We start from the raw sequence: 24,944 nt of genomic DNA, 5'->3' as shown, positions 1-24,944 counted from the left end.
AGAATGGCTGTTATCAAAAAGACATACAATAACAAATGCTAGCAAGGATATGGAATAAAGGGAACCTTTGTACATTGTTGGTGGGAATGTAAATTAATAAAGCTACTATGGAAAACAATATGGAAATTTTTCAGTAAAACTAAAAAGAGAACTACATATGATCCACCAATTCTACTACTGGGCATTTACTCAAAGGAAAAGAAATCAATATGTCAAGTGGATACATGCACTTACGTGTTTTTTGCAGTGCTATTCACAACAGCAAAGATACAGAATCAACTAAAGTGTCCATCAACAGGTGAACTGGATAAAGCAAATGTGTTATACACAGTGGAATACTACTCAACCATAAAAATGAATGAAACCCTGTCATTTGCAGCATTTTGGATGAAACTGGAGGTCATCATGTTAAATAAGTCATACACAGAAAGACATATTGTTATTCATATGTGGGAGGTAAGAAAGTAGATCATATGGAGGTAGAGAATGGAATAATAGATACCAGAAACGGGGAATGGTGTGTGGGTGGGAGGGAGGTAGAGTCAGTTAATGGGTGCAAACTTACACGGAGATAGAAGAAATGTTTGGTAGAAGAATAGCGTGACTGTAGTTAACAACAGTGTATTGTATTTTGAAAATAGGAAACCTGAAATACATGTAACACATAGAAATGATAAATACTTGGGTGATGACTACCCTAAACACTCTGACTTAATCATTACACATTCTATATATGTAGCAAAAACTTCACATGTACCACATAAATATGTACAAATGTATGAATTTTTTTTAAAGAACGGAAATATAACGTTATTCAGTAGCTGATAATAATGCTTTACTTTATTTGACCCTCTTGGCATCCTTTTAAAATATGTTGTAATTACTCTGTAGCTGTACACCTCAGGTAGCCTAAGATTATACATTTTGGAAGCATAGGTAAGTAGCTAAATTCCCTGAGCAATCAGATAATTAAAGGGATCCTTTATTTACCACCCCTAGAATAAATTAGGTCTTTATATTGTGGTACCAGGATTTGGGGTTTATCTATATTACTATAATCCCCTGTTCCCCAGTATACAATATGCAGTCTTACCTCCGTATTGTTAGAATAGCTGGATTTGGAAGCTATCTCAGCCCTTAAGGATTCCTGAAAGAAGCAGTTAGAGAATGAATACTATTAATATTTGTTCTTCAGTTAGTTGTTTCAGATGTATGTTTTGATGAAAAACTCTCTGCACACAGCTAATGCTTTTACACAAATTCATTCACAAAATGAAACATGGTACTATTGACTGTTGGATGTTGTGAGGTTATTTGAAAAGTTACCCTTGAGCTTGATCAGCCTGATTCTTTTTTTTTTTTTCCTCCCCTTGAGATGGAGTTTCGCTCTTGTTGCCGAGGCTGAAGTGCAGTGGTGCAATCTCAGCTCACTGCAACCTCTGCCTCCGGGGTTCAAATGATTCTCCTGCCTCAGCCTCCCGAGTAGGTGGTATTAGAGGCGCCTGCCACCACGCCTGGCTTATTTTTGTATTTTTAGTAGAGACGGGGTTTCACCACGCCAGGTTGGTCTCAAACTCCTGACCTCAGGTGATCCACCTGCCTCGGCCTCCCAAAGTACTTGGATTATAGGCATGAGCCACCATGCCCGGCCCAGCCTGATTATTTTAGACTGGTTATGTACATGGAGTACATCTGTTTTCTCTATTGTATATCCATTATTTACTAACTGATTAACTCTCTTATTAGTCAGCTAACAAATCTGATCATCCTAATTACCAGCCATTACTTAAAAACAATAACTACTTTCTGCTGAGGAAATAATAAAGATGACATCTGCCATATTCAGCCAGCTTTATAACACTTACTAAGAAAATTCTCTTTAGCCGCTGAGAAATTTAGAAATTCTTAGAATGTGGACTACTCACCTTCAGATAAACCCTTGTTTTCTTTAAAAAATTATTTAATTAAGAAATTTAAAGAATTGTAAAGACAGAAAAACATTTTCCAGTTGTGCAGCACTGTTTTCATACTTTCTGTTCCTTATCACAGAGTTTCTTTATAGAGAGTATAACTCGAACATAATGTTTTGTCCATTTTATTCATGGTAGTTCCTATCTCTCCCTATAGATCCCCCTGCCCCAGCCCCCATATGTGACATTTGATTTCAAAGTAATGAAAAAATTGTTGTATGTGCTGCATAAGTATGTAAAAGAGACAGGAAGGTTTGTTATCTGTCTTATTACAGTTACATTCTCAAATACAAGATTTACCCAGCTTCCTATGCCAGTTATATTTAAAATATTCAGTTACCTTAGAAAAGAAGGCCATCAGTTAGGAAAATAATACTGAGTTTTTAGTAAAATGCTGCTAATGACATTGAGCTTGCCTTAGAAATGAAGTTAGTGATTGGTGTAGTAATAACTCTTCCTTTGGATGAGGTCCAGGGTAGACCTGTCTTTAATATATTAGACACTTTTCGAAATTGCGTGACTCTTTTTGCACTGTCTGGAATTCATCAATTTGCTTTCTTAAAGACCTTGTTAAATTATTTCTGCAATTAGTAAAAGCTCTTTATGTTACCACTTTCTTGACCTGGATATTTTAAGTAATTGAAGTGAGTTTTAACTTTAACTTAGGTTATTCATCTACATAATAGTTTAGCTTTAAGACAAATACTGTCATGCTCTGGGTCATTCTAAATAGAACAGTAATGGAATATATGAATATGGGAAAATCAGATAACTCACTACTATTACAGAGTTCTGTTCATCATTTAAGAAAAAACCCTTTGCTATTTTCACTCCTTAAGACTGAAAATGTATATGTGTGCCTGTGCGTGTAAATCTTCAATTTAATATTTACTGTATTTTATGATACAGATTATTTAACTATTAAATTTGAATACATGTCAGCAGTCTGTTTTAGAACATGACTTTAATCACACCCCCAGGCTTAGACAAGTTATCTGGTTATATTTGCCGAATAGGATCAGTGAAAACCTGGTGTTCCTTCTGAATTAAATACATTTTCTAGAAGTATTAGGAAATATTTATTTTTTAATTTTTATTAAATGAGAAATGGCCAAGTTAACAAGCTTCAATGATATATCGTTGTCTGTTATCTTCAAGTTCTCAGATGTCTCTACATGCTACCATAACCATATTTGTTGTATAGCAAGATGGTGTTGCTCTTACGTGTTTTTCAATTAATATAAACTGTTCAACAAATTTTTAAGAAATACCCTCTATATTTGATACCTGACATTTTGACTTAGTTGTTTTACCCATCTATTTTGGTGCCAGTGACACTATATTCTAGCCACTTTGACACAATCATTTTGACATCTGCTTTTTATGACAGACTGATTTGCCACTCTGATTTGATATTTTAGGCCCTTCAAGGGACTGGGGGAAGGCGTTTGAATCACAGTATTATCTCATATTTTCAGCTTCAAGACTATACAGAAAATCCCAATCAAATTTCTAATGGGTTTTCTTACAATTAAAATATGTGCATGCTTTATATAATAATGTGATTTTTAAAAATAATGATAGACGGGTAAAATATGACGACTTTGGAAGGTAATCAGGTTTAAGTAGAAGAAAATTTTAGTTGTCTTGGTTAGTTTTTTTCTCACTATAAAGTCATAATGGTAAACACATAACATAGAGCCTACTGTGTACCACACTATTCCATATCCAGTACATATATTAATACTTATTCTTCAGACCTTTTGCAGTAGATATTAATGTATCCATACTTTGTGAGGCCCAGAGAGTTTAGGTTAATTGTATCAGGTCACACAGCTGGTAAATGAGCTGGACTCAAACCCATGTTGCGTCTGGGAGTAGGATTCATATTCTTCCACTTCACTGTAAGCTGTGACTTAAAAGCAAGACCAGGTAAAAATTTTAAACAACACAGAAATTAGTAAAATAGGAAGTATGAGTTCCCCATAATTGAAAGAGGTGATGTGAGTAGAGAAATATTATTTACATTAATAAATATGTGCAAAATAATAATGTACATTTTGATAGCTGTTTTGACAAAGTTGAGTCCATGGTGGCATGATACCTGTATGGTATATAAAAGCTCTGCAGAGCAAATTCTAGTATAATTTGAACTGTGATTTACAAGATTTTCCAACTTGACCTTTTCAGTTGTTTTGTTTTGGTACAAGAAGTTCGTTATATAAACGCAGTGGAGCTCTTAGAATTATCCTGTTAAGAGTATTTTTATCTGAAAAACTTATTTATTTTTTGACCTTTAGAGATGCACAAAGACTAGAAGAATTCTTCACCAAAAATCAACAGCTGAGGGAACAGCAGAAAGTCCTTCATGAAACCATTAAAGTTTTAGAAGATCGGTGAGTCTGGCACTTAGGTCTTGAGTAATACGTGATTTCCTCCGTAATAAGGAGTACATTGACTTTCATTTGTAATTAGTTTTGGGATTGAAAGTGATCTTTCCCACAGCCTTCTCTCACCTTTGAATGAATGCTTTATGAAAATAAGGATCCAGTCTTAAAGGTTTTCATTAATGGTGAGATCACATCAGTTTATCCTTTAAACGATATCTTTATCTGGTGTTTGCTGTAGTGGAAGCTCAAGGGTAGCAATGTTCTAATTCATTTAATGCTTTAATTCCAGTTTTACTTCTAGGTGGGTGGAAACTGTTTCACAATTCTGTTTCTGTCGTCTTTTCTTACTCTTGCTGTTCTCTTTTCTTCCTTGCAAATTTCCTCACTTTGAGGGAGTCTAGGGATTCTTCTTTCTGAGTATTCCTGAGATAATATCATTTACTTCCATACACAGACTTCTTTCTTTCCCACTCCTATGAGGTTAACACTGAGGATTACAAAAGGCTTCCAGCATTTGCTGTATTCCCTTTTCTGAATTGTAAGTGCTATTTAGGACCCATAAACTACCTACCTACTATAGTAAACGATATTCCAGCCAAACATGGTGACTCACACCTGTAATCTCAACACTTTGGGAGGCTAAGGTGGGAGGATCACTTAAGGCCAGACGTTCAAGACCAGCCTGGACATACAAAGAAAGACCCTGTCTTTACAAAAAATTTTAAAAGCTGGGAGTGGTGGCCTGAACCTGTAGTTTCAGCTACTCTGGAGGATCACTTGAGTCCAAGGTTTTTGAGGCTGCAGTGAGCTATGATCACACTGCTGCGCTGCAGCCTGGTGACAGTAAGACCATGTCTCAAAAAAAAAAAAAAAAACCCACAATATTCAATACTTTCTTTATCGTTTCTGTTTTTCCAGGGCAGGCATAGTGGCTCCTGCCTATAACCTCAGTTCTTTGGGAGGCCAAGGCAAGAGGACGATTGCTTGAGTTCAGGAGTTCAAAACCAGCGTGGCGGTATAGCAAAAACTCATCTCTACAAAACATTAAAAATTAGCCAGACATGTGACTGCAGTCCTAGCTACTCAGGACACTGAGACGGGAGCATTGCTTGAGTCCAGGAGTTTGAGCAAGCTATGATTGTGCATCCCCTGTAGCCTGTGTAACAGAACGAGACCCTGTCTCTTAAAGAAATTTTTTTCTTGATATTTTTGCTTATGTTACAGAAGGGCTGGATGATTTGAGTTTGTCTCTACCCTTTTAGTGATGAAATAATTTAATATTCTTCATATATGCAAACTGAAATTGAGTAGAGTACTTTCTGGAACTACGAACTCAATGGATGCACATTTGTTGGAATAGGCAGTGTATTGTGGAATAAAGACCTATGTGCTTTAGAATCACATATGTTTTTGAATTCCAGCTTCACCCTGTGTTCTTAATTCAGATTCCACAACAAATATCTGAGTCCTTGCTGTCTTAGGTGTTGCTCTAGGGGGCTGGGGATGATACTTTTCCTAGTATGTCATGTATTAAACAAGATAATGCAAGTAACAATACATAACAAGTTGAATAAGACTTATATATCTTAGTTGGTGAATATAATTTAGTACTCTTGTCTGTGCATATATTTAATTTTCAAAGGTTGGGAGTAAGCCATATGACAAACAAATGAGACAATTTCAGATTATAAATGCTATGAAGAAAATAAGATTGAATCATGTAATTGAGTAACCACAGGACCTGTGTAGAAAAAAAACCACACTCAGCTTTTCCCACTACTCATACAACATGCTTCAGACACCAGGTGTGAGGAGGAGTTTCCCCTACCAACAAGCAAACAATTAATTCTACAGCAGACACTAGCTGGGTGTCCTCTTAATTCAGTTGCTACACTGGATATGGCATCAGGTCCCACAGGTTGAGGGCTTTGTCCCCATGACTGTCCCCTCCCCTCAATTCTGATGCCAATTGCAAGCCCCAGGTTGTTTACCCATGCTTTGGACAGACTGTAAATTGGGGTTCCTACAACCCCCTCCTCGGGTTATAATTACTAGAGTGGCTCACCAAACTCAGGAAAACATTTGTATTTATCAGTTTATTACAAAAAGTTCATTAAAGGATACAAGTCAACAGCCAAATGAAGAGATACATGGGGTGAGGTTCAGAAGGATCCTGAACACAGGGGCTTCTGTCCCCGTGGAGTTGGGGTGCTATCTTAACTGAGACTTGATTGACAAAAAGGAACCATCCACTTGAAGAACTAGAGACAAAAGGAAATAGAACAGACAAATGTGAAAATCTAAGGTAGAAATAAGTTTGAAATATTTGAGGAACAGAAAGTCTACTGTGGTTCTAGCTTAATGAGTAAAGGGGATGAGTGATAGGAGTAAGATGGGAAATCTAGTGGGACAACAACTAGATTTCGTAGGGACATAGGCAAAAGTTTGGATTTTAATTGTGATAGATACCATTGAAGGGTTTAAGCAGGGGAATAGCAAAGGGATATAAGTAGGTAGCAACAGCCTCTCTCTATCCAAATGAAAGTGTTAAGTAGATAGATGTATGTGTGAGTCTAGAATTCAGTGGATTTCTTAAGGACGTGTTTGAACAGTAGAGGAAGAACAAAGAGGTCTTAGGGCTGAATCCTTTGGCATTCCTGATTAAGGTTTAATGAAGAATAAGGACCCAGCCAGCAAAAGATTGAGAAAGAGAAACTATTAAAATAGAAGAAAAGCCAGGAACATACGGCTTGACCACTAACAATACCTTCTTTGCAGGGCTATTTTGAAGTTTAAATGAGATAATGCAAGTAGCAGTACATAATAGATATTTAGTAAGACTTATGCTATCTTCTGATTGGAAGATGGTTCCAACTTTTTGCACTGTAGTCTGTGTTATATAACACAGCCGTGTCTGGGCTATCTAGCTGAGAAGCCAGGAAACTAGAAAGCCATCTCTCCCACTCACTCTTTCCCAGGTCAGCACTGGAAAGGAAATCATCGGTTACTCGTCTGTAGTGTGTTGAGACGCTTCCTTCTATTTTCTCCGGATATGTAGTGGAGGATTTCAGGGAACATGCCTCTCTCAACCTTTAACTCCAGCCATTGAAGAGCTTCCTTCTCTTATTTCACCATGTTTTTTTCTCTCATTTCTACCATTACACCACTTTCTACAAGCAGTGAAGTTGGAGTGAGTAATGACATTAATGCCAAGAGATTAGGAATGCTTTTTGTTCCATGATTCCTATGTAAAGAAAATGTTAAGATTGGCAGAAATAACCAAATATGTTAGCCTGAGTTCTCTGAGAAGCAAACATCAGCAAGACCTTGGACACTGAAGAGATTTATTGGGAAAAATATCTGTAAGAAGTGAGGCATCTGGGAGAGCTGTCAGACCTTCGTGCCTCTAACTCTGAAGAAGAGAGGGAAGAGGGTACTGTACTTTTAAGAGAGCTTTGACAAGGCTAACAGGGAGTCCCGGAGCCATAGTTGCCCTGCTTTCCTCATTTATAGCAGGATCTGACTATGAGATCCCTGGTGTATTCACCTATGTGGACAGGTAAAGGATTTCACAGCACAGAAGGTGGAGCCAGGGATGTTATTCTTCACAGTGGTAGACAATAAGATGACCGGGCCGACTCAAGGACTTGATTATATTGACTTCCAGTACCCTTCCTGTTTAGTTGTTCCTTAGCAAGTTGTTTAGGGCCCAAAATTACTACACTCAAATTTACCGGATAACATTTTCATTATGTTTGCTTGAAACGTTGGCTTAATACAATTGGCTCTGCATTTCATCCCAAAGATAGTATTCTTCATCCTGCCCCTTGAAGACATTGCTTTCCAGTGTCTTCAAAACACTCCTTAACCTTTGCAGTCTTGTACTTCCTTTTTAAGTAGTTTTTCTTCTTCAGGCCGTTTCAGAGAAGAAATCAGTGGATGAGTGCCCATTAAATTACTTTCTTTTATTCAGTCTATATATATGTGTGTGTGTGTGTGTATATATGTATGTATATTTTTCCCCCTGTATTAGTCCGTTTTCATGCTGATATAAAGGATTGTCTGAGATTGGGTAGTTTATAAAGAAATGAGGTTTAATTGACTCACAGTTCTGCAGAACTGGGGAAGCCTCAGGAAACTTAACAATCATGACAGAAAGGGAAGCAAACACATCCTTCTTCACATGATGGCAGGAAGAAGTGCCAAGCAAAAGGGGAATAAGCCCCTTATAAAACCATCAGATCTCATGAGAATTCACTATCCACAAGAACAGGAGCATGCGAATAACCACCCCCATGATTCATTTACGTCCCACGGGTCAGGATTATGGGAACTACAATTCAAGATGAGGTTTGGTTGGGGACACAGCCAAATCATGTCATTCCACTCCTTGCCCCTTCCACATCTCATGTTCTCGCATTTCAAAACACAATCATGCCTTCCCCACAGTCCCCTAGAATCTTAACTCATTACAGCATTAACCCAAAAGTCCAAGTCTAAGGTCTCAACTGAGACAAGGCAAGTTCCTTCTGCCTGTGAGCCTGTAAAATCAAAAGCAAGTTAGTTACCTGCTAGATACAGTGGGGATACAGGCAGTGGGTAAATACACCCATTCCAAAGGAGAGAAATTGGCCAAAACAAAGGGGATGCAGGCCCCATGCAAGTCCAAAATCCAGCAGGGCAGTCGAATTTTAAAACTCCAAAATGATCCCCTTTGACTGCATGTCTCACATCCAGGTCACACTGATACAAGAGGTGGGCTCCCACCGTCTTGGGCAGCTCTGCCTCCGTGATTTTGCAGGGTACAGCCCCCTTCCCAGCTTTCTTCATGGGCTGGCATTGAGGGTCTATGGCTTTTCCAGGTGCACAGTGCAAGCTTTTGGTGGATCTACCTTTCTGAGGTCTGGAGGATGATGGCCGTCTTATCACAGCTCCACTAGACAGTGTCCCAGTGGGGACTATGTGGAGGCTCCAACTCAACATTTCCCTTCCTGCACAGTTCCACATGGTTGGGGAGGCCTCAGGAAACTTACAATTATGGCGAAAGGGGGAGTAAACATGTCCTTCTTCACATGACGGCAGGAAGAAGTGCCAAGTAAAAGGGGGAAAAGCCCCTTATGAAACCATCAGATCTCATTAGAACTCACTATCAAGAGAACAGCAGCATAGCATTAACTGCCCCTATGATTCAGTTACCTCCTACCAGATCCCTCCCTCCTGACTTCAAGTTCTCCCACCTCATCCTCCCAAAGTGCTGGGATTGCAGGTATAAGCCACTGTGCCCAGCCAGTTGATATATTTAATTGTTAAAATTATGTCTTTTATTCTGCATTTCTTAAAAATAGATTCTTTTCTCTTTAAGATCTATTCTACCTCTGGTGGATGCTGTGCTGCTTTGCTATTTCTCATTCTAGATATTCCCTTGCCTTTCATTCCGTTCACCTTTACATCCTTAGGTATTTGGGCCTGTAATTCATTAGGTGGTATTAATTTGGTGGCAGGGAGTCGGGGTGGGATGAGGGGTATGTAGCTCATTGTTTTGTAGACTTGCTTTTGCTCGCCTTTCTTCAAATAAAAATCCAAAATTTTCTCTGGGCACACTTTAAGATTTATCTCTTGTTTCATGAAGCTCCATTTAATTAAGCTGAAGATCTGTTTTTTTAAATACAGGAGTTAATTTGTATTGAGGGTTCACTTTGTGTACTTAGGCATCCAGGGCTAAATCTTTCTATTAACACTACAGGATAGATGATAGATCCATTTAGCATGTGAGGAAACTAGCTGGCAAAGAGCAAAGAAACTTTCCCAGGATCACATAGTTAATACATAATTAAGTTTATATCTTATATCTGATCCCCGCTCCCATTTTTACTATTTCATGATGCCTCCCCTTTATATTGTCTTAACTTTATTAACATTGTGTAAATCAATTACATCTTAAATGATCATCTCAAAGTATTTAGTGCCTGACCTAAAATTTACCAAAACAGACACTCTGAAATATCAGGTCTTCACTGCCTATTACATAGTCTGTTTTCTTGGAAGGTTTTTTTTTTTTCGTTTTTGTTTTTTTAATTGTCACTAACTAAATACTACCTTTAAAGGAGTAAGTAGGTAACTTTTGGTGAATAATGAACATTTTGATTTAGTTCTGTGTCATATGTAAGAATGATTATCTAGAGTAAGCTTTAAAAATCTGTGAAAATTCACGTTTTGCTGAGGCCTTTAAAAAGCACCATGTATTTTGTTAATTTTTTTTTCTTTTGTTCGGTCTTTTTTTTTGTTTTGTTTAGAGAGAGGGTCTCACTCTGTTGCCCAGGCTAGAGTGTAATGGCACCATCATAACTCACTGCAGCCTCAAATTCCTGGGCTCAAGCGATCGTCTCACATCAGCACCCCAAGTAGCTAGGACTATAGGCAAGCAGCACCACGCCATGCATGGCTAATTTTTTTGTTCTTATAGAGACTATCTTGCTGCATTGATCATAGACTGGTCTCGAGCTCCTGGTCTCAAGTGATCCTCCTACCTTGGCCTTCCACAGTGTTAGGATTACAGGCATCAGCCACCGTGTTCAGCCTATTTTATTAAAATTTCTAAACAGTATTTCAGCCTATTCTTCATAAAACAAAGCAATTCTTATTATGTTAGTGGGAAAACACTGTGAGATATTTCAATGAAGGGAATTACCTAGTAAAAGTAAATTAGATAATAAAAAGTTCTAGGTTCTAATTTTATATGGCTCATTTATGTTTAATGATTATGTTTTATATTATATTTAATAATTATTATATTTAATGAGTGTATTTATAGACCTTCCTTCAAGGAACTAAAGTATTTCACTAAATCTAAGAAACAGTCACTGTGCTGGAGAAGTAGATAGAATGCATTTTTTAAAAATATCTGAACAAAGAAGTTAAAGCACAGTTGTCTAATAGAGTTTAATATTTTTTAAAGCATTTTGGCAGTCAGAGAGCTCATTTTCAGCTGTTGTTAAAAGGAAAATTGATACTTATAATCAGGAGATTTATGGTTCTGCAACTGTTTTTCAAACACTGAAGCAAGTATCCGCTTTTGTGTTGCTGTTATTCATAGATTTGAATTTAAACATCAGATTCTTCAGGAGACTTTCTCTAACTTCCTAGACTAGGTTAAGTTGCTGTGTGTGTTCATAGTATGCTGTATTTCTGCTGTAATAGTATGAATTATACTTTGTTGTAATTACTTTTTTTTTTTTTTTTTTTTTTGCCTGTCTTTCTCTGGTAGACTATAAGCTTTTTAAAGAAATGGCATTACCTTCATCACTGTTGTATTTACAGCACTGAGTACGTTGTAAGTAAACAGTGAAACCATATTGAATGAAAATGAATAAATGTGAATAATCTTTTTGGGGTATAGCAAACAGTTGAGCATAATTGTTACTCTGATAAGTTTTAGTAGCAAATGGAAGCTTTTATTTCTTCATCCCTGTGAACTGGAATAAACTCAGAATGCATATTGCTTTCTGCCTTTTGTGGAATTGTTCTTTTTTTCCCTTTACCTATTATATAGCTACTGAAACTGCATTCTCTTGTGAAACTGGGAGTGTTTTTTCTTTAGCAGCGGCAGTGGAAGATAGGCAAGAGGAAAGCAATGGAACCATGCTGATGGAAACAGGAGCTAGCACGTTTTCTTACATCTATTTAAATTTAAACTAGGATCAGCAATCAAAAATTGACCCTTTTTCACAGATACTATTATCAAGAATGGTAGGTGATAACAAAAACTGAAGTAAAAAGCTAGGGAATATTGCTTCATTTTTTAACCGTCTAGCCAGTGATATTTTAAAACTTCCTCTCCTGTATTTGAAAAGTTACTGTTTTAGCTCTTCTGTTTTACCTTTCGACCATTTATATATGTATTTAGGTCTTCGTTTTATATTGTTTCACTTATAAACAGTTTCCCTGTTCTCATCATTATGCAGCAAGATACTAGTGTTTCTTACCCTTTATCAGTCTTCGGCTCTTTATACCCTCTGCCTTTGATCAGCTGAACCTTTACAATATAAATATGGTCAAGGTTGACAATAGTTATATTCTTTTCTGTTACCAGATTTCAGTCTTTTTTTGTATTTTGTTTATAAGCTGATTCTAGAGAAAGTTGGAAAATAGTAAACTGAGTTTATTTATTGACTGTATAAATATTCACTGCAGAGCTAGGTTTACATTTCCTTACATATCTGATGTCATGGCCTTTCTGCCACTCAAGGAAATAGTTTCTAATTGTTTCTGATGTCCAGATCAAATACATTGTTTTTTACTTTGTCCCCAATCGGTTGTTCAAATCAGCTCATAATTATGTTATGATAATGACTTATTTAAATGTTTTTTTCTAGAATTTCTCACTACCCTTTTTCATGTTGAGACAAGAACCATGTTTCCTTACATTGTTAATATTATTTAATGCCTCAGTTATTCTACTTATTCATTAATTTTTTTTGTTGTAGGTTTTGTTTGTTTTGAGGCAGGGTCTCGCTCTCCTGGAGTGCAGTGGCACGACCTTGGCTCACTTCAGCATCTGCCTCCCAGGCCCAAGTGATCCTCACACCTCAGGCTCAGAGTAGCTGGGGTTACACATACCACCACACCTGACTAATTTTCTGATTTTTTTGTAGAGATGAGGTCTTCCTATGTTGCCCAGGCTTGTCTTGAACTCCTAGGCTCAGGTGGTCCTCCCACCTCAGCCTCCCAGAGTCCTGAGATTATAGGCATCAGCCACTGTGTTCAGCCAGTTCTTTTTCTTGAAGAAATATTTCTTGGGCTAAAAAACTTTCTGTACTAATTTAGGTCATTTACTTTCTAGACTATTCTGGAAAGCTGTCATTCTGGATTTCTCTTCATTAGATCCCTGCATTAATTCAGTTATTTCATTTCTCTCATGTTAAACTGTCAGCAAATACTTATGAGCCACCTATTTTGCTCCAGGCACTGTTTTAGACCTTGGGGATACACCAGTGAATGTGATCGATAAATGTGGGCCTGTTTTTCCTTTCTATTGGTTTTTTAAGCTGATTTTGTTACAGCGTACCCTCAAGTAACTGCTGAAAAAGAAGGCACAGGAAGTAAATTTTCAAACAGTCCTTGCATGCTTGAAAATATTTTTATTCTACCGTTAAATATAGTTGGTATTTTGACTGGATATAAATTTCTAGGTTTAAAATAATTTTCCCTGAAAACTTTGAAGGCATTTTCTCATTGTTAGCATTCCAGTGCTGATACAGTCTGCCATTCTAGTGTTCTTTTGTAGGTAACAGATTTTCTTTTCCTTTCTGAAATTTTTCCTTATTCTGAACCTTCGTGATGCTGTGTGTGTGTGTGTGTGTGTGTGTGTGTGTGTGTGTGTGTGTTTCCTTCATTGCACTGGACACTCAACCTGTTAACCTAAAAACTAGCATCTCAAAGTCTGGTAATTTTTTTCTACCACTTTCTCTATTTTTAAATGGTCTCTCCTTCTGGAGCACTTCTTAGTCAGAGACTGATTTTTTTTATTATCTTTTATTTTCTATTACTTGTTTTTCTTCCATCTTCTGTGAGATTTCTTTTATTCTCCAACCCTGCTATTGAAGTTATTTTGACAATCACATATGTAATATTCAATAACTTTTGATTATTTGTTGATTGTTGCTCTGTGTGTGTGTGTGTGTGTGTGTGTATGTATGTGTGTGTATACTCTTGTTTTATAGCTGTATCATTTCCCAGATTTTTCCAGGAATGCTAGATAGCTTTTGCTTTTACCCCTCAAGGTCTTTTTGTGTGGTAAAAATCTATATAACATGAACTTTCCTTTTTTTTTTTTTTTTTTTGTTTGAGATGGAGTCTCGCTCTGATGCCCAGGCTGGAATGCAGTGGTGCAGTCTCGGCTCACTGCAAGCTCTGCCTCCCAGGTTCACGCCATTCTCCTGCCTCAGCCTCCCGAGTAGCTGGGACTACAGGCGCCCACCACCACGCCCAACTAACTTTTTTATATTTTTTAGTAGAGACGGGATTTCACCATGTTAGCCAGGATGGTGTCAATCTCCTGACCTTGTGATCCACCCACCTCAGCCTCCCAAAGTGCTGGGATTACAGGTGTGAGCCACCGCGCCCAGGCGAGCTTTGCTATTTTTAAAAAAACAACTTTATTGAGATAAAATTCACATAACATACAGTTTACCCACTTAAAGTGTACAGAGGCCAGTGCAGTGACTCACAGCTGTATTCCCAGCATGGGAAACCAAGTAGGCAGATTGCTTGAGCCCAAAAGTTCAAGACCAGCTGGGGCAACATGGCAAAACCCTGTCTCTAAAAGTACAAAGTTAGCCAGCATGGTGGTGAGTGCCTGTAGTCCCAGTTACTCAGGCTGCTGAGGTGGGAGGATCACTTGAGCCCAGGAAGTCAAGGCAGCAGTGAGCGGTGATTGGGCCACCGCACTCCAGCGAAAGAGCCAGCCCCTGTCTCAACAAAAAAGACAAATGATTGTCAGTGCTTATATTGCAGTTTCCCTTTATAAAAAAAAATTTTTTTTTCTCTTGACAGTCTTGTTCAGAAGTCCAAGCTGGAGCACAGTAGCACAATAATAGCTCACTGCAGATTCTCCTGCCTCAGCCTCCCAAAGTGCTAAGATTATAGGAGTGAGTCACTGTGCCTGACCTATAAAAGTTTTTTATAATGTAATTTTTACTATCCTGAAATGAAATTTAAATAATATTATCTACCTACATACATAATTATTTTTTAAATATCACAACTATATAGAGAAAATTGATGTGTAGTATATCAGAATGTAAATATTATGGGTATGTCTGTTCTGAAAGATGAATTGTTGAGATACTTGTTCCTTTGCATAAAATGATCATTAATGTGACTGATATAAGTATGTTTATTGACTCAAATAACACTAACTGCATTTTTCATCAGTGACATGATTTTTCAAAATTGTAAAGATTATTGGTAAATAGGAACAGTTCCAACAGACCTAATCATTTTTGTTTGTTTAATTACAGTTGTACTCGCTCCTAGTGTAACTTGTAAAAAGCATTTTATGTATGTGACCAGTAATGAGCAAGAAATAAGGAGAAGTGAATGACAGAAAAGAAAAACTTGCATGTGTAGCTAGGTCAGCATCAATATCACATGCCTGTTAGCCTTACTTAACTCTTCTCTTAGCTGTGAGTTTAAGCCAGACTTAAAAACCAAGCATGAGTGGAAGAGCTGGGGGCCCAGCTATGTGGGTAGGTAGGAGAGCTAAGCATGCAGTGAGTGCTGACGATGAAACTTATTCCAAGCCATGGATGGCTCCATAGGTTCAAGGCATACCATACTTCTTATACTCCAAAGTGAGTGGTAGGGCAAGTGTATATATTTTAAGTACTCAGGCATTAGATTTTCACTATTAACGAAATGGCTCAATGTAAGGACAAGACATGAAAAGAACATAGGAAGGATCAAATGAGAGTGCCTTGTTCTAAAGCAAGCTTGTCTAACCCACAGCCTGCAGGCTGCGTGCAGCCCAGGACAGCTTTGAATGCAGCCCAACACAAATTTGTAAACTTTCTTAAAACATTATGAAATTTGCCGTTTATTTTTTTAAGCTCATCAGCTATCTTTAGTGTTAGTGTATTTTATGTGTGGCCCAAGACAGTTCTTCCAGGGAAGCCAAAAGATTGGACACCCCTTTTGTAAAGCTTTAAGGATCGATCTGTGAAGAGAAGCTTCTGAGCAGATTCCTGAGCCACATCCCTGCAGATTCTAATTCAGTTGGTCATGGGTTGACTTACAAATCTTTTTCCTCTCTTTCTCCTTCCCTCCCTTTTAAAGCTGCTTAGGTGGTTTTGAGAAATAGCCAGGTTTAGGGACCACTGATCTAACGATCTATTCAACATGTGTTTAAAATTATCTTCCCAATTTCTGGGTGATCATCTTTTCTGTGCTTAACCATGTCCAGTGACAAATGAAATCGCTCCCTTCTTAGGTAACACATTCCATCCTTAAATACTGTAATTGGAAAGTTTTCTTTATACTAGGTGGATATCTGTAGAATTGCTGCCCATTGGTCCTAGTTTTAGTCCTTTAGATCATAAATCTCTTTCACGTAATTAACTTTTCAGATATTTAGACAGCCGTCAGCCCTCAGTACCTTTCTGACTTTTTTTTTCCTCCTGCTTATTTTCCTCTTTGCTTTACTCTACTGAAGTTATACTAGCCTCCTTGACATTTCTTTAATAGTCCAGGCACTCTTCAGCTGTAGGAATTTTGTACTCTATCCTCATTCACCTGTAATAGTCTCTTGCAGGTATTCTTAAAACTCACTCCCTCTCATCATTTACATCTCCTCTCAAATGTTAACTTCACAGTGAAGTTTTTCTTCAATAGCCTATTTACGGTTGCACCAAGTTCCCCAACCTAACTGATCTTCTGTCTCCCTCTGTGATTTGTTTCCTCCCAAAGCATGTATCACTTTTTTTTTTTCTTTTTTTGAGACAGTTGTCTCACTCTGTCACCCAAGCTAGAGTGCAGTGACACAATCTCAGCTCACTGCAACCTCCGCCTCTTAGGTTCAAGTGATCCCCTCCAGCTCACACACATACACACCCCCTCCTCCCCACCCCCCTACCTCACCCTCCCTAGTAGCTGGGACTACAGGTGTGTGCCACCATGTCCAGCTAATTTTTCTTATATTTTTCCTAGAGACAGGGTTTCACCATGTTGGCCAGGCTGGTCTCGAACTCCTGGCCTCAAGTGATCCACATGCCTTAGCATCCCAAAGTGCTGGAATTACAGGCATGAGCCACCGCACCCAGCCCCAAAGTACATACCACGTTGTAATACTCTATACAACTTACTTTACTTTCTTTTTTTTTTTTTTGGTCTTTTTTTTATTGTGTCTCTTCTACCAGATTCCGAGTCAAACAATTGTACTGATCTTTCTCATCTTTATAATTTCAGCCAAAAGAACAGACATTCATTCAGAGTAGGAAATCGACAAGCATAATGAAGTTCCCCTTCTTTCCAGTTTCCCCTTCTTCAGAAGCATTTTCAATTCTTCATATTGTTTTGCTGTTTACTTCAAAAATCTCTTTTTAAAAATGTTTATGAGCTATTTACAAATTTTTCTTAGGTGTTTTTTTTTCTTCTTTTTTCTGCTTTCTACATAGACGCCATTCCCATTTCCCTCTTCCTTCTAATTTTGGTTAGATTACTATTGAGTTTTTATTTTATGATTATGTAAATACAGTTGAAAGCTGAAACATATTGTAAACTGCGATTTTTCTTCCTATGCAAATTTCTGTTGTCCATAGTGTTTATGATGGACCTTTTTTTCATATACTTAGTGTTCTTACCAACCACTAGTTCAACCACAACGTTCCATCATTTATCTGAATGTATCAAGATATTTAGATAGGTCGTATCTTCTGACATTTCACCTTTTTGAACACATCTGTCTTGGAGGCTCTGATCCGCTTCAGTTTGGACTCTGTCCTCTTGACCTGCTACGTAGTGGTCATCAGAGGTTCCTTTTACTGCTTATGTTTTTCATATATCTAGGACTTCTTTTCTGTTTTTTCTTATTTTGGTAGAGTGCCTTCTCCAGTAGGTTTCTGAGACGGAGTGGATGAGACCTAAAGAAAGTTTATTTTAGAAAATCACACATATAAAAGTAGACATAATAGTATAACCAGCTCCAGTGTGCCCATCGCTTGGTTTCAGCAGTTATTAACTGTGGCCGTTCTTGTTTCATCTTTGTTCTGATGAGTCCCCCTCACTACCATTTTGAGACCTCGTCTCAAAAAAAAAAAAAAAAGGTAACATTGTCACGCTTAAAAAAATTAATGATAGGAGGCAAAATTTTTGAGATTTTTATATGTCTGAAAATTTTTGTTGAAGTAATAGTTGGAGAATGTAGGTTTAGGTTGGAAATAATTCTCTTCAGAATTCCAAGTCACTTTTAGCTTCTAATGTTGCTGTTGAAATCCCACACTATTCTGAGTTTTCTTTTTTCCCCACAACCCCCACCAAAACAGTGCTGTGGGTCTTTGTTTGTTTGTTTTCGAGATGGGGCCTCATGTTGACCAGGCTTGTCTAGAAGTCTTGGCCTCAAGCAATCCTCCCATCATTATTGTGATTTTTTATTTTTTCTGTATACTCTTAAAAAAAAAAAGAAAAATTCTTCTGAAAGCTTATGGGCTCTTATCTTTGTTTGCAACATCCAGAAATTCCATAATGATGAGTTATTTTATATAGATCTGTTAACACCCACTGTGCTGGAGACTTGGGTTTTGTTTTTTGATTTTTCTTTTCAGTCCTTTAAGTAGTGGGCCGAGTTCTTGATTTTCTTCACTGTTCCCCACCCTGCCTCAAATCCCCTTCTATGCTTCCTTGCTTTTTCTGGAACTCCTATTCTTTATGATAGACCTTCCAGAATAATTGCCCAATTTTATCTTTTCTGTTTTCTCTGCATTTTTACACTACTTTTTGGGTAGATTTTCTTAGCTTTACTTTCTTACCTTCTATTTATAGTTTTGTCTTTCTTAATATTTTTTATTTATTTATTTATTTATTTATTTATTTATTTATTTATTTATTTGGTTTTTGTTTAAATAGTGACAGGATCTCACTGTGTTGCCCGTGCTGGTCTTGAACTCCTGGCCTCAAACGATTAATTCTTTTGCTTCAGCCCCCCACAGTGCTGGGATTACAGGCATGGGCTGCCACACCTGGATACTATTTTTAATTTCTAAAGTCTCTTTTTTGTTCTCAGAATATTTCCTTTTATGGCAGTCCCATTCTCATCTCATAGTTTTCACATCATTTCTTACCTCTAGAATATAGTACCTCCTCACTTAACATTGTAGATAGATTCTTAGAAACTGTAACTTTAAAAGAAATGACCTACAGCAACCTTCGAATAACATCCTTTCCTTTGACATTGTTTCATTTTAACAGTGAGGGGGAAAAATTAGCTTGCTTATACATCATTTAACTTAAAGTCACGGTTTCCGAGAACCTATCAATGATATTAAGTGAGGGCTTACCGTATTCTTTATAATTTGATGATTGTGATTGTGATAGCGTTGGTATTTTTTCTTTTTCTTTCTGTATAGCTTATTATTTCTTCCAGATTTTTTTCTTTTTTTTAATGTTTTGTTTGCTCTGGTTTCTTATAATTTACAAGCGTTTCTCCGATGCCTTTTGATACTTGGTTATTTGTTATATTTAAGAGATGAGAACAAAGTAATTGGAAGCTCTGAGTTCATGGGTAGAGCTGTGTAGACTGTGAGCTTCTATGTTAGAATGATCTGGCTGGTCTGTTTCATTGAAGATGCCCTAATGTCAGTATTTTTAGGTCTTTCCTGTCAGGTTGTTCAGATTTCCTAGAGAAGACTCCTTAATTGTATTTTCTAGAGTGTGTAATAGGGCTGACTCTCAGTGTTCTTGGAGCCAAGTAGATGATGAGGGCCTACGCTGGAATCTGAGAATTTGGTGTGTATATATATTCATTTCATTATTGTGCTCCTTCTCTTGAGCCTCATGGTTCCCAAACCAGACACTGTTTTAGACTGACTAAAGATTAAACCTCCAGTCTGCTGCTGGGAGTCAAAGGGGTAATCACTTGACTGCTCAGAATATAGGAGAGAATGTTCGTATAATAATTTCTTAAAACATGCTTTTAATCAGTCACTCCCAGAACAAATTGTTGAGCCTTTTGGGAATTTTACAGTGTGAATCAGGTTGGTTCTAGGTCAGTACTGTCTAATAGAATTTTCTGCGATTGTGGAAATGTTCTAAATCTGCACTGTTCAATATGGTAGCAAGTAGACATGTGGCTGCTGAGCACTTGTCTGCAACTGAGAAGCTCAATTTTTATTTTTATTTTATTTATTTAGATTGAAATAGCCACATGCTACTGTGTCTACCATACTGGACAATGCAGTTCTCAACTTTTCGCATCATTGGCTTAGGATTTAGCATTCTCAGGTCACTTTCTATTTGCCCACCAGCTGCCTTGCTTTCATTTCTTTGTTTTGTTTTCTCTTCCATTCTTCTTGTCCTCATGTGTTTGTATCTTTAAAATATAGATACATCTTTACTGTAATTTTATGAGATTCTAGAAAGGAGCAGAAATAGATGCAAGTGTTGACTTTACCATCTTTACTTAAGTGGTGTTCTTTATACAGTGTGATTTTAAGGCTTCTGATCTAATTCCTGTCTTCAAACTGTATTCCGTGTAAATCATAATGCCTAGCTGTTTGTTTGTTCATTCATTCTAGAAATTCTGATTCTATTAATGCTATATATGACTTCCTATCTTTTATTTTTACATCTATATCAACATTGTTTCATATGAGTTTTACTTTTGTATAAACACGTCTGGGTTCTGGCCAGGCATGGTAACTCATGCCTGTAATCCCAGTACTTTGGAAGGCCAGGGTGGGAGGATCACTTGAGCTCAGGAGTTTGAGACCAGCCTGGGCAACATAGTGAGACCCCATCTCATTTAAAAAAAAAAAAAAGAAAGGGAAAAAAAAAGTCTGTGTTCTTTTATTTTGCTTTGCTTTAGTTGTATACTTTTCATGTTTTATCTCTAATTTATTTTAAAATTGTTGACATATACTACCATGCTGTGACTTCCACAGACACTTAAATACTTACTATCTTTTTTTTCTCTTCTTTTTTTTTTTTTTTTTTTTTTGAGGCAGAGCCTTACTCTGTCACCCAGGCTAGAGTGCGATGGCGCTATCTCAGCTTACTGCAATCCCTGTCTCCTGGGTTCCAAGCATTTCTCCTGCCTCAGTCTCCCAAGTGGCTGGGATTACAAGCATGAACCACCGCACCCAGCTAATTTTTGTTTTTAGTAGAGATGAGATTTTGCCACATTGGCCAGGCTGGTCTCTTAACACCTGACCTCAGGTGATCTGCCCACCTTGGCCTCCCAAAGTGCTGGGATTACAGGCGTGAGCCACCGTGCTCTGCCAACACTTAAATACTTACTATCTTATTGGCTTAGTTATTGACTTGAAATTATTATCTTCGGGCCGGGTGCAGTGGCTCACACCTGTAATCCCAGCACTTTGGGAGGCCGAGGCAAGCGAAATCACGAGGTCAGGAGATTGAGACCATCCTGGCTAACACAGTGAAACCCCATCTCAATGAAAAACGCAAAAAATTAGCCAGGCATAGTGGTGGGCACCTGTAGTCCCAGCTACTCGGGAGGCTGAGGCAGGAGAATGGCGTGAACCCGGGAGGCGGAGCTTGCAGTGAGCTGAGATCACACCACTGCACTCCAGCCTGGGTGACAGAGTGAGACTCCATCTCAAAAAAAAAAAAAAATTCGAATATATTTCCTGAATTCTTAACGTGGAGTATGTGTCTCCTTTTTAACTGTATTTTTTTCTGATTATGTAGATAATGAAATTGGAAAATGTTTGAAAAATATGGAAAATGAAAAAGAGAAAAATCTCCCATAATACTGTTACCTACAAGATAACTACTATTAACATTTTGGAATATACCTCTCCCTCACCTGCTTGTGTGATATATTATGTGTTTCTCTCATCAGCAGTCACAAATAATTAGTAAAAGCTATTTCGTAGTTTTTTTTTTTTTTGAGATGAAGTCTTGCTCTTTGCCCAGGCCCGAGTGCAGTGGCGCGATCTCAGCTCACTGCAAGCTCCGCTTCCCGGGTTCACGCCATCGTCCTGCCTCAGCCTCCCGAGTAGCTGGGACTACAGGCGCCCGCCAGCACGCCCGGCTAATTTTTTGTATTTTTAGTAGAGACGGGATTTCACCATGATAGCCAGGATGGTCTCAATCTCCTGACCTTGTGATCCACCCGCCTTGGCCTCCCAAAGTGCTGGGATTACAGGCGTGAGCCACTGTGCCCGACCCGTAATTTTTTTTATATAATACATTGTGAATTTTTACTAATAATTTTTTATGCCAAAAGGAAAATATGAGGTGACTTTTCCTCCCTTGTATTTCTTGACCTTTATTCAACAATATTGACCAAAAAAAATTTTTTTTCTTTTTTTTGAGTTGGAGTCTTGCTCTGTGCCCCAGGCTGGAGTGCAGTGGCGTAATCTCAGCTCACTGCAACTTCCACCTCCCGGGTTCAAGTGATACTTCTGCTTCAGCCTCTTAAGTAGCTGGGACTACAAGCAAGCACCACCATGCCCGGCTAATTTTTGTATTTTTTATTAGAGATGGGGTTTCACCATATTGGCCAGACTGGTCTCGAACTCCTTATCTTGTGATCCTGTTGCCTTAGCCTCCCAGAGTGCTGGGATTACAGGCATGAGCCACTGCGCCCTGCCAATATTAACAAATAAATTTTGATGAATTAAATTTTTCATCAAAAATATTATTGAACACTCACTATGGGTGATATGCTGTGCTGAGCAAAGAAGCTGCAAAGTTGCTTCAGGTATAATTCTGTCCCCTGGTATTGGACTAGGATTCATATTTTGACCATAATAAATTAAAACAAGGTCAACTTCTTCAATAAATAAGTTCCCTTAGATTGAGTTTAAAACTGACAGATTTTTACAGAATTGCAATCTGAAGAAAATGGTGGTATAACATGATTTCCTATGTAAGAATACGTTGAAGGTATAACATCATCATTAATCTAGTTGATTTTCCCAGTATTTGCCAAGTCAGTTCCTTAAATCTTCATAAAAGTCTTGGAATTCAAATAGAAGGAAATCTCTTTTAGTGGATGAAAAATACTTTGTTTTGTTTCATAGGTTAAGAGCAGGATTATGTGATCGCTGTGCAGTAACTGAAGAACATATGCGGAAAAAACAGCAAGAGTTTGAAAATATCCGGCAGCAGAATCTTAAACTTATTACAGAACTTAGTGAGTTTCCTTTCTTCGTGTATTAATTATTTAAAGTTTATAATGTATTGTTGTTAAGACCTATTAGTAAATTGATTGTAATTAAATTGATTGTTTACGTGTATTTTTCCTTATTTAGTAAAAGTTCAAATGTCCTTTTTTGTACTTTTTGTAGATTTAATCTCATGCTTAATTTAGTAAGAAATAGGATACAGAAGGTTGTGCAAATACTGTCCACATTGGTCTTAAAGTCATCAGTTCTAAGACAAGAAGCAGGTTTTTTTTTTTTTTGGACATGTCCATATTTGCTTCTTTGGTTTTATCTTTATTTCATATAACCGTAATACTTAGTAAAGTTAAATACAAAGCAGACAATTTAGTATTCTACACTTGTTTTCTCTCTTGGTATTTATGACATACTGTTTTCATAAGTATACTATTTTCAGTTTATTCTCCTTACCTATTGAGTGTAGAGTTTTTCTACATTCTTAGCTGCCTTCTTTTATTCTTTTAATACTTCTGTTAATCTTACTCTCTTATAACTATTTATTTCTTTGGGTGACCATTACCTGGATTTCCCATAAGCAGCTCACAATCAATATATTCAAAATCTAATTAATTATCTTCTTTTCCAAACTAATTCTGTCTTCTATTTTTTTCTGTTAATTATATTGCTGTCCTCTGGTTATTCAAGTAAGAATATTGAATATATGTTCATTGTTTTAAAAAGAAGTAAGAAAGAACATAACTTTATTCTGCTCCCAGAGGTAACTACTGTTAATAGTCTGATACATATCTATCCAGGTCCAGGTTTTTCTGTCTCTGTCCCTTGTTAGACCCTGCTTCCCTCCTTTCTCTTTTTAATTTTAATGGGATCATACCATACTTTGTGTTCTAATGTGTTATTTCACTTTAGACTATGTCTTGGAAGTCTTTACATGTTAATATGTCTGTAGATTCTATGGTGTATATGGGTGAACATGTGCATATATTTATTTAGGAATGTAAGAATATTATCAATGAGTAGAAAACTGTTACATCTCAATAAATATATAGTTGTTCCTTGTCATCTGTAGGGTATTGGTTCCAGGACCCTGACACATACTAAAATTCTTGGATGCTCAAGTACCTTATATAAAGTCACATAGTATTTGCATATAAACTACCCACGTTCTCCTGCATACTTTAAATCATCTCTAGATTTCTTATAATACCAAATGCAGTCTCTACACATCACTTCATTTGCGCGAATTAAATGTATTCAGTGTGTGGCAAATTCAAGTTTTGCTTTTTGGAACTTTGTAGATTTGTTTTTTCCCAAATGTTTTCCATCCACAGATTCAGAACTCACAGATACAGAAGGCCAACTGTAGTTGAGATCCAGTCATATTATTGTTAGTACTACTGGAAATAATCTCCAATAATGTCTACATATCTGATAGATTTCCAGCAACATTATCTAAAATAGAGCCAAAAACTCCAAGCAAGCAAAAAAGCTTGTCTAGGTGTTAAAGTATAAGACAACATTTTTTTAAATGGCTACATTGTATGCCGTAGTATAGGTGTCAGTTTTTTAGCTATTGTCACATTAATGGACTGCTCAACTTTTTGTTTGAATATTTGAGAATTTTTGTTTTTTTACATCCTCTTCAGATTTGGGCAAAAATGTGTTAATAATAATCTGGTGGGTGAAGAATTATACTTTTTTAAAATTGGCATTCCCTGTGACTGTTC

At 37.3% G+C, this 24,944-nt stretch overlaps 1 protein-coding gene across 9 annotated transcripts in view; it reads left to right on the top strand.

Moving 5' to 3' along the window:
• Positions 1–24,944, top strand: part of RBBP8 (RB binding protein 8, endonuclease) — a 117,146-nt gene that overhangs the window by 36,940 nt on the left and 55,262 nt on the right. For all 9 annotated transcript variants that reach the window (XM_073006428.1, XM_073006426.1, XM_007974465.3 and 6 more), the window contains 2 exons: positions 4,271–4,366; positions 23,119–23,231. In XM_073006428.1, the coding sequence (XP_072862529.1) occupies positions 4,271–4,366; positions 23,119–23,231 (209 nt within the window). The remainder of the gene's footprint in view (positions 1–4,270; positions 4,367–23,118; positions 23,232–24,944) is intronic.

Source organism: Chlorocebus sabaeus, chromosome 18 (genome assembly GCF_047675955.1).
Source record: "Chlorocebus sabaeus isolate Y175 chromosome 18, mChlSab1.0.hap1, whole genome shotgun sequence".
NCBI classification, from domain to species: domain Eukaryota; kingdom Metazoa; phylum Chordata; class Mammalia; order Primates; family Cercopithecidae; genus Chlorocebus; species Chlorocebus sabaeus.
The sequence above is the reverse complement of the archived record's forward strand: the minus strand, read 5'-3'. Positions and strand labels throughout refer to the sequence as shown.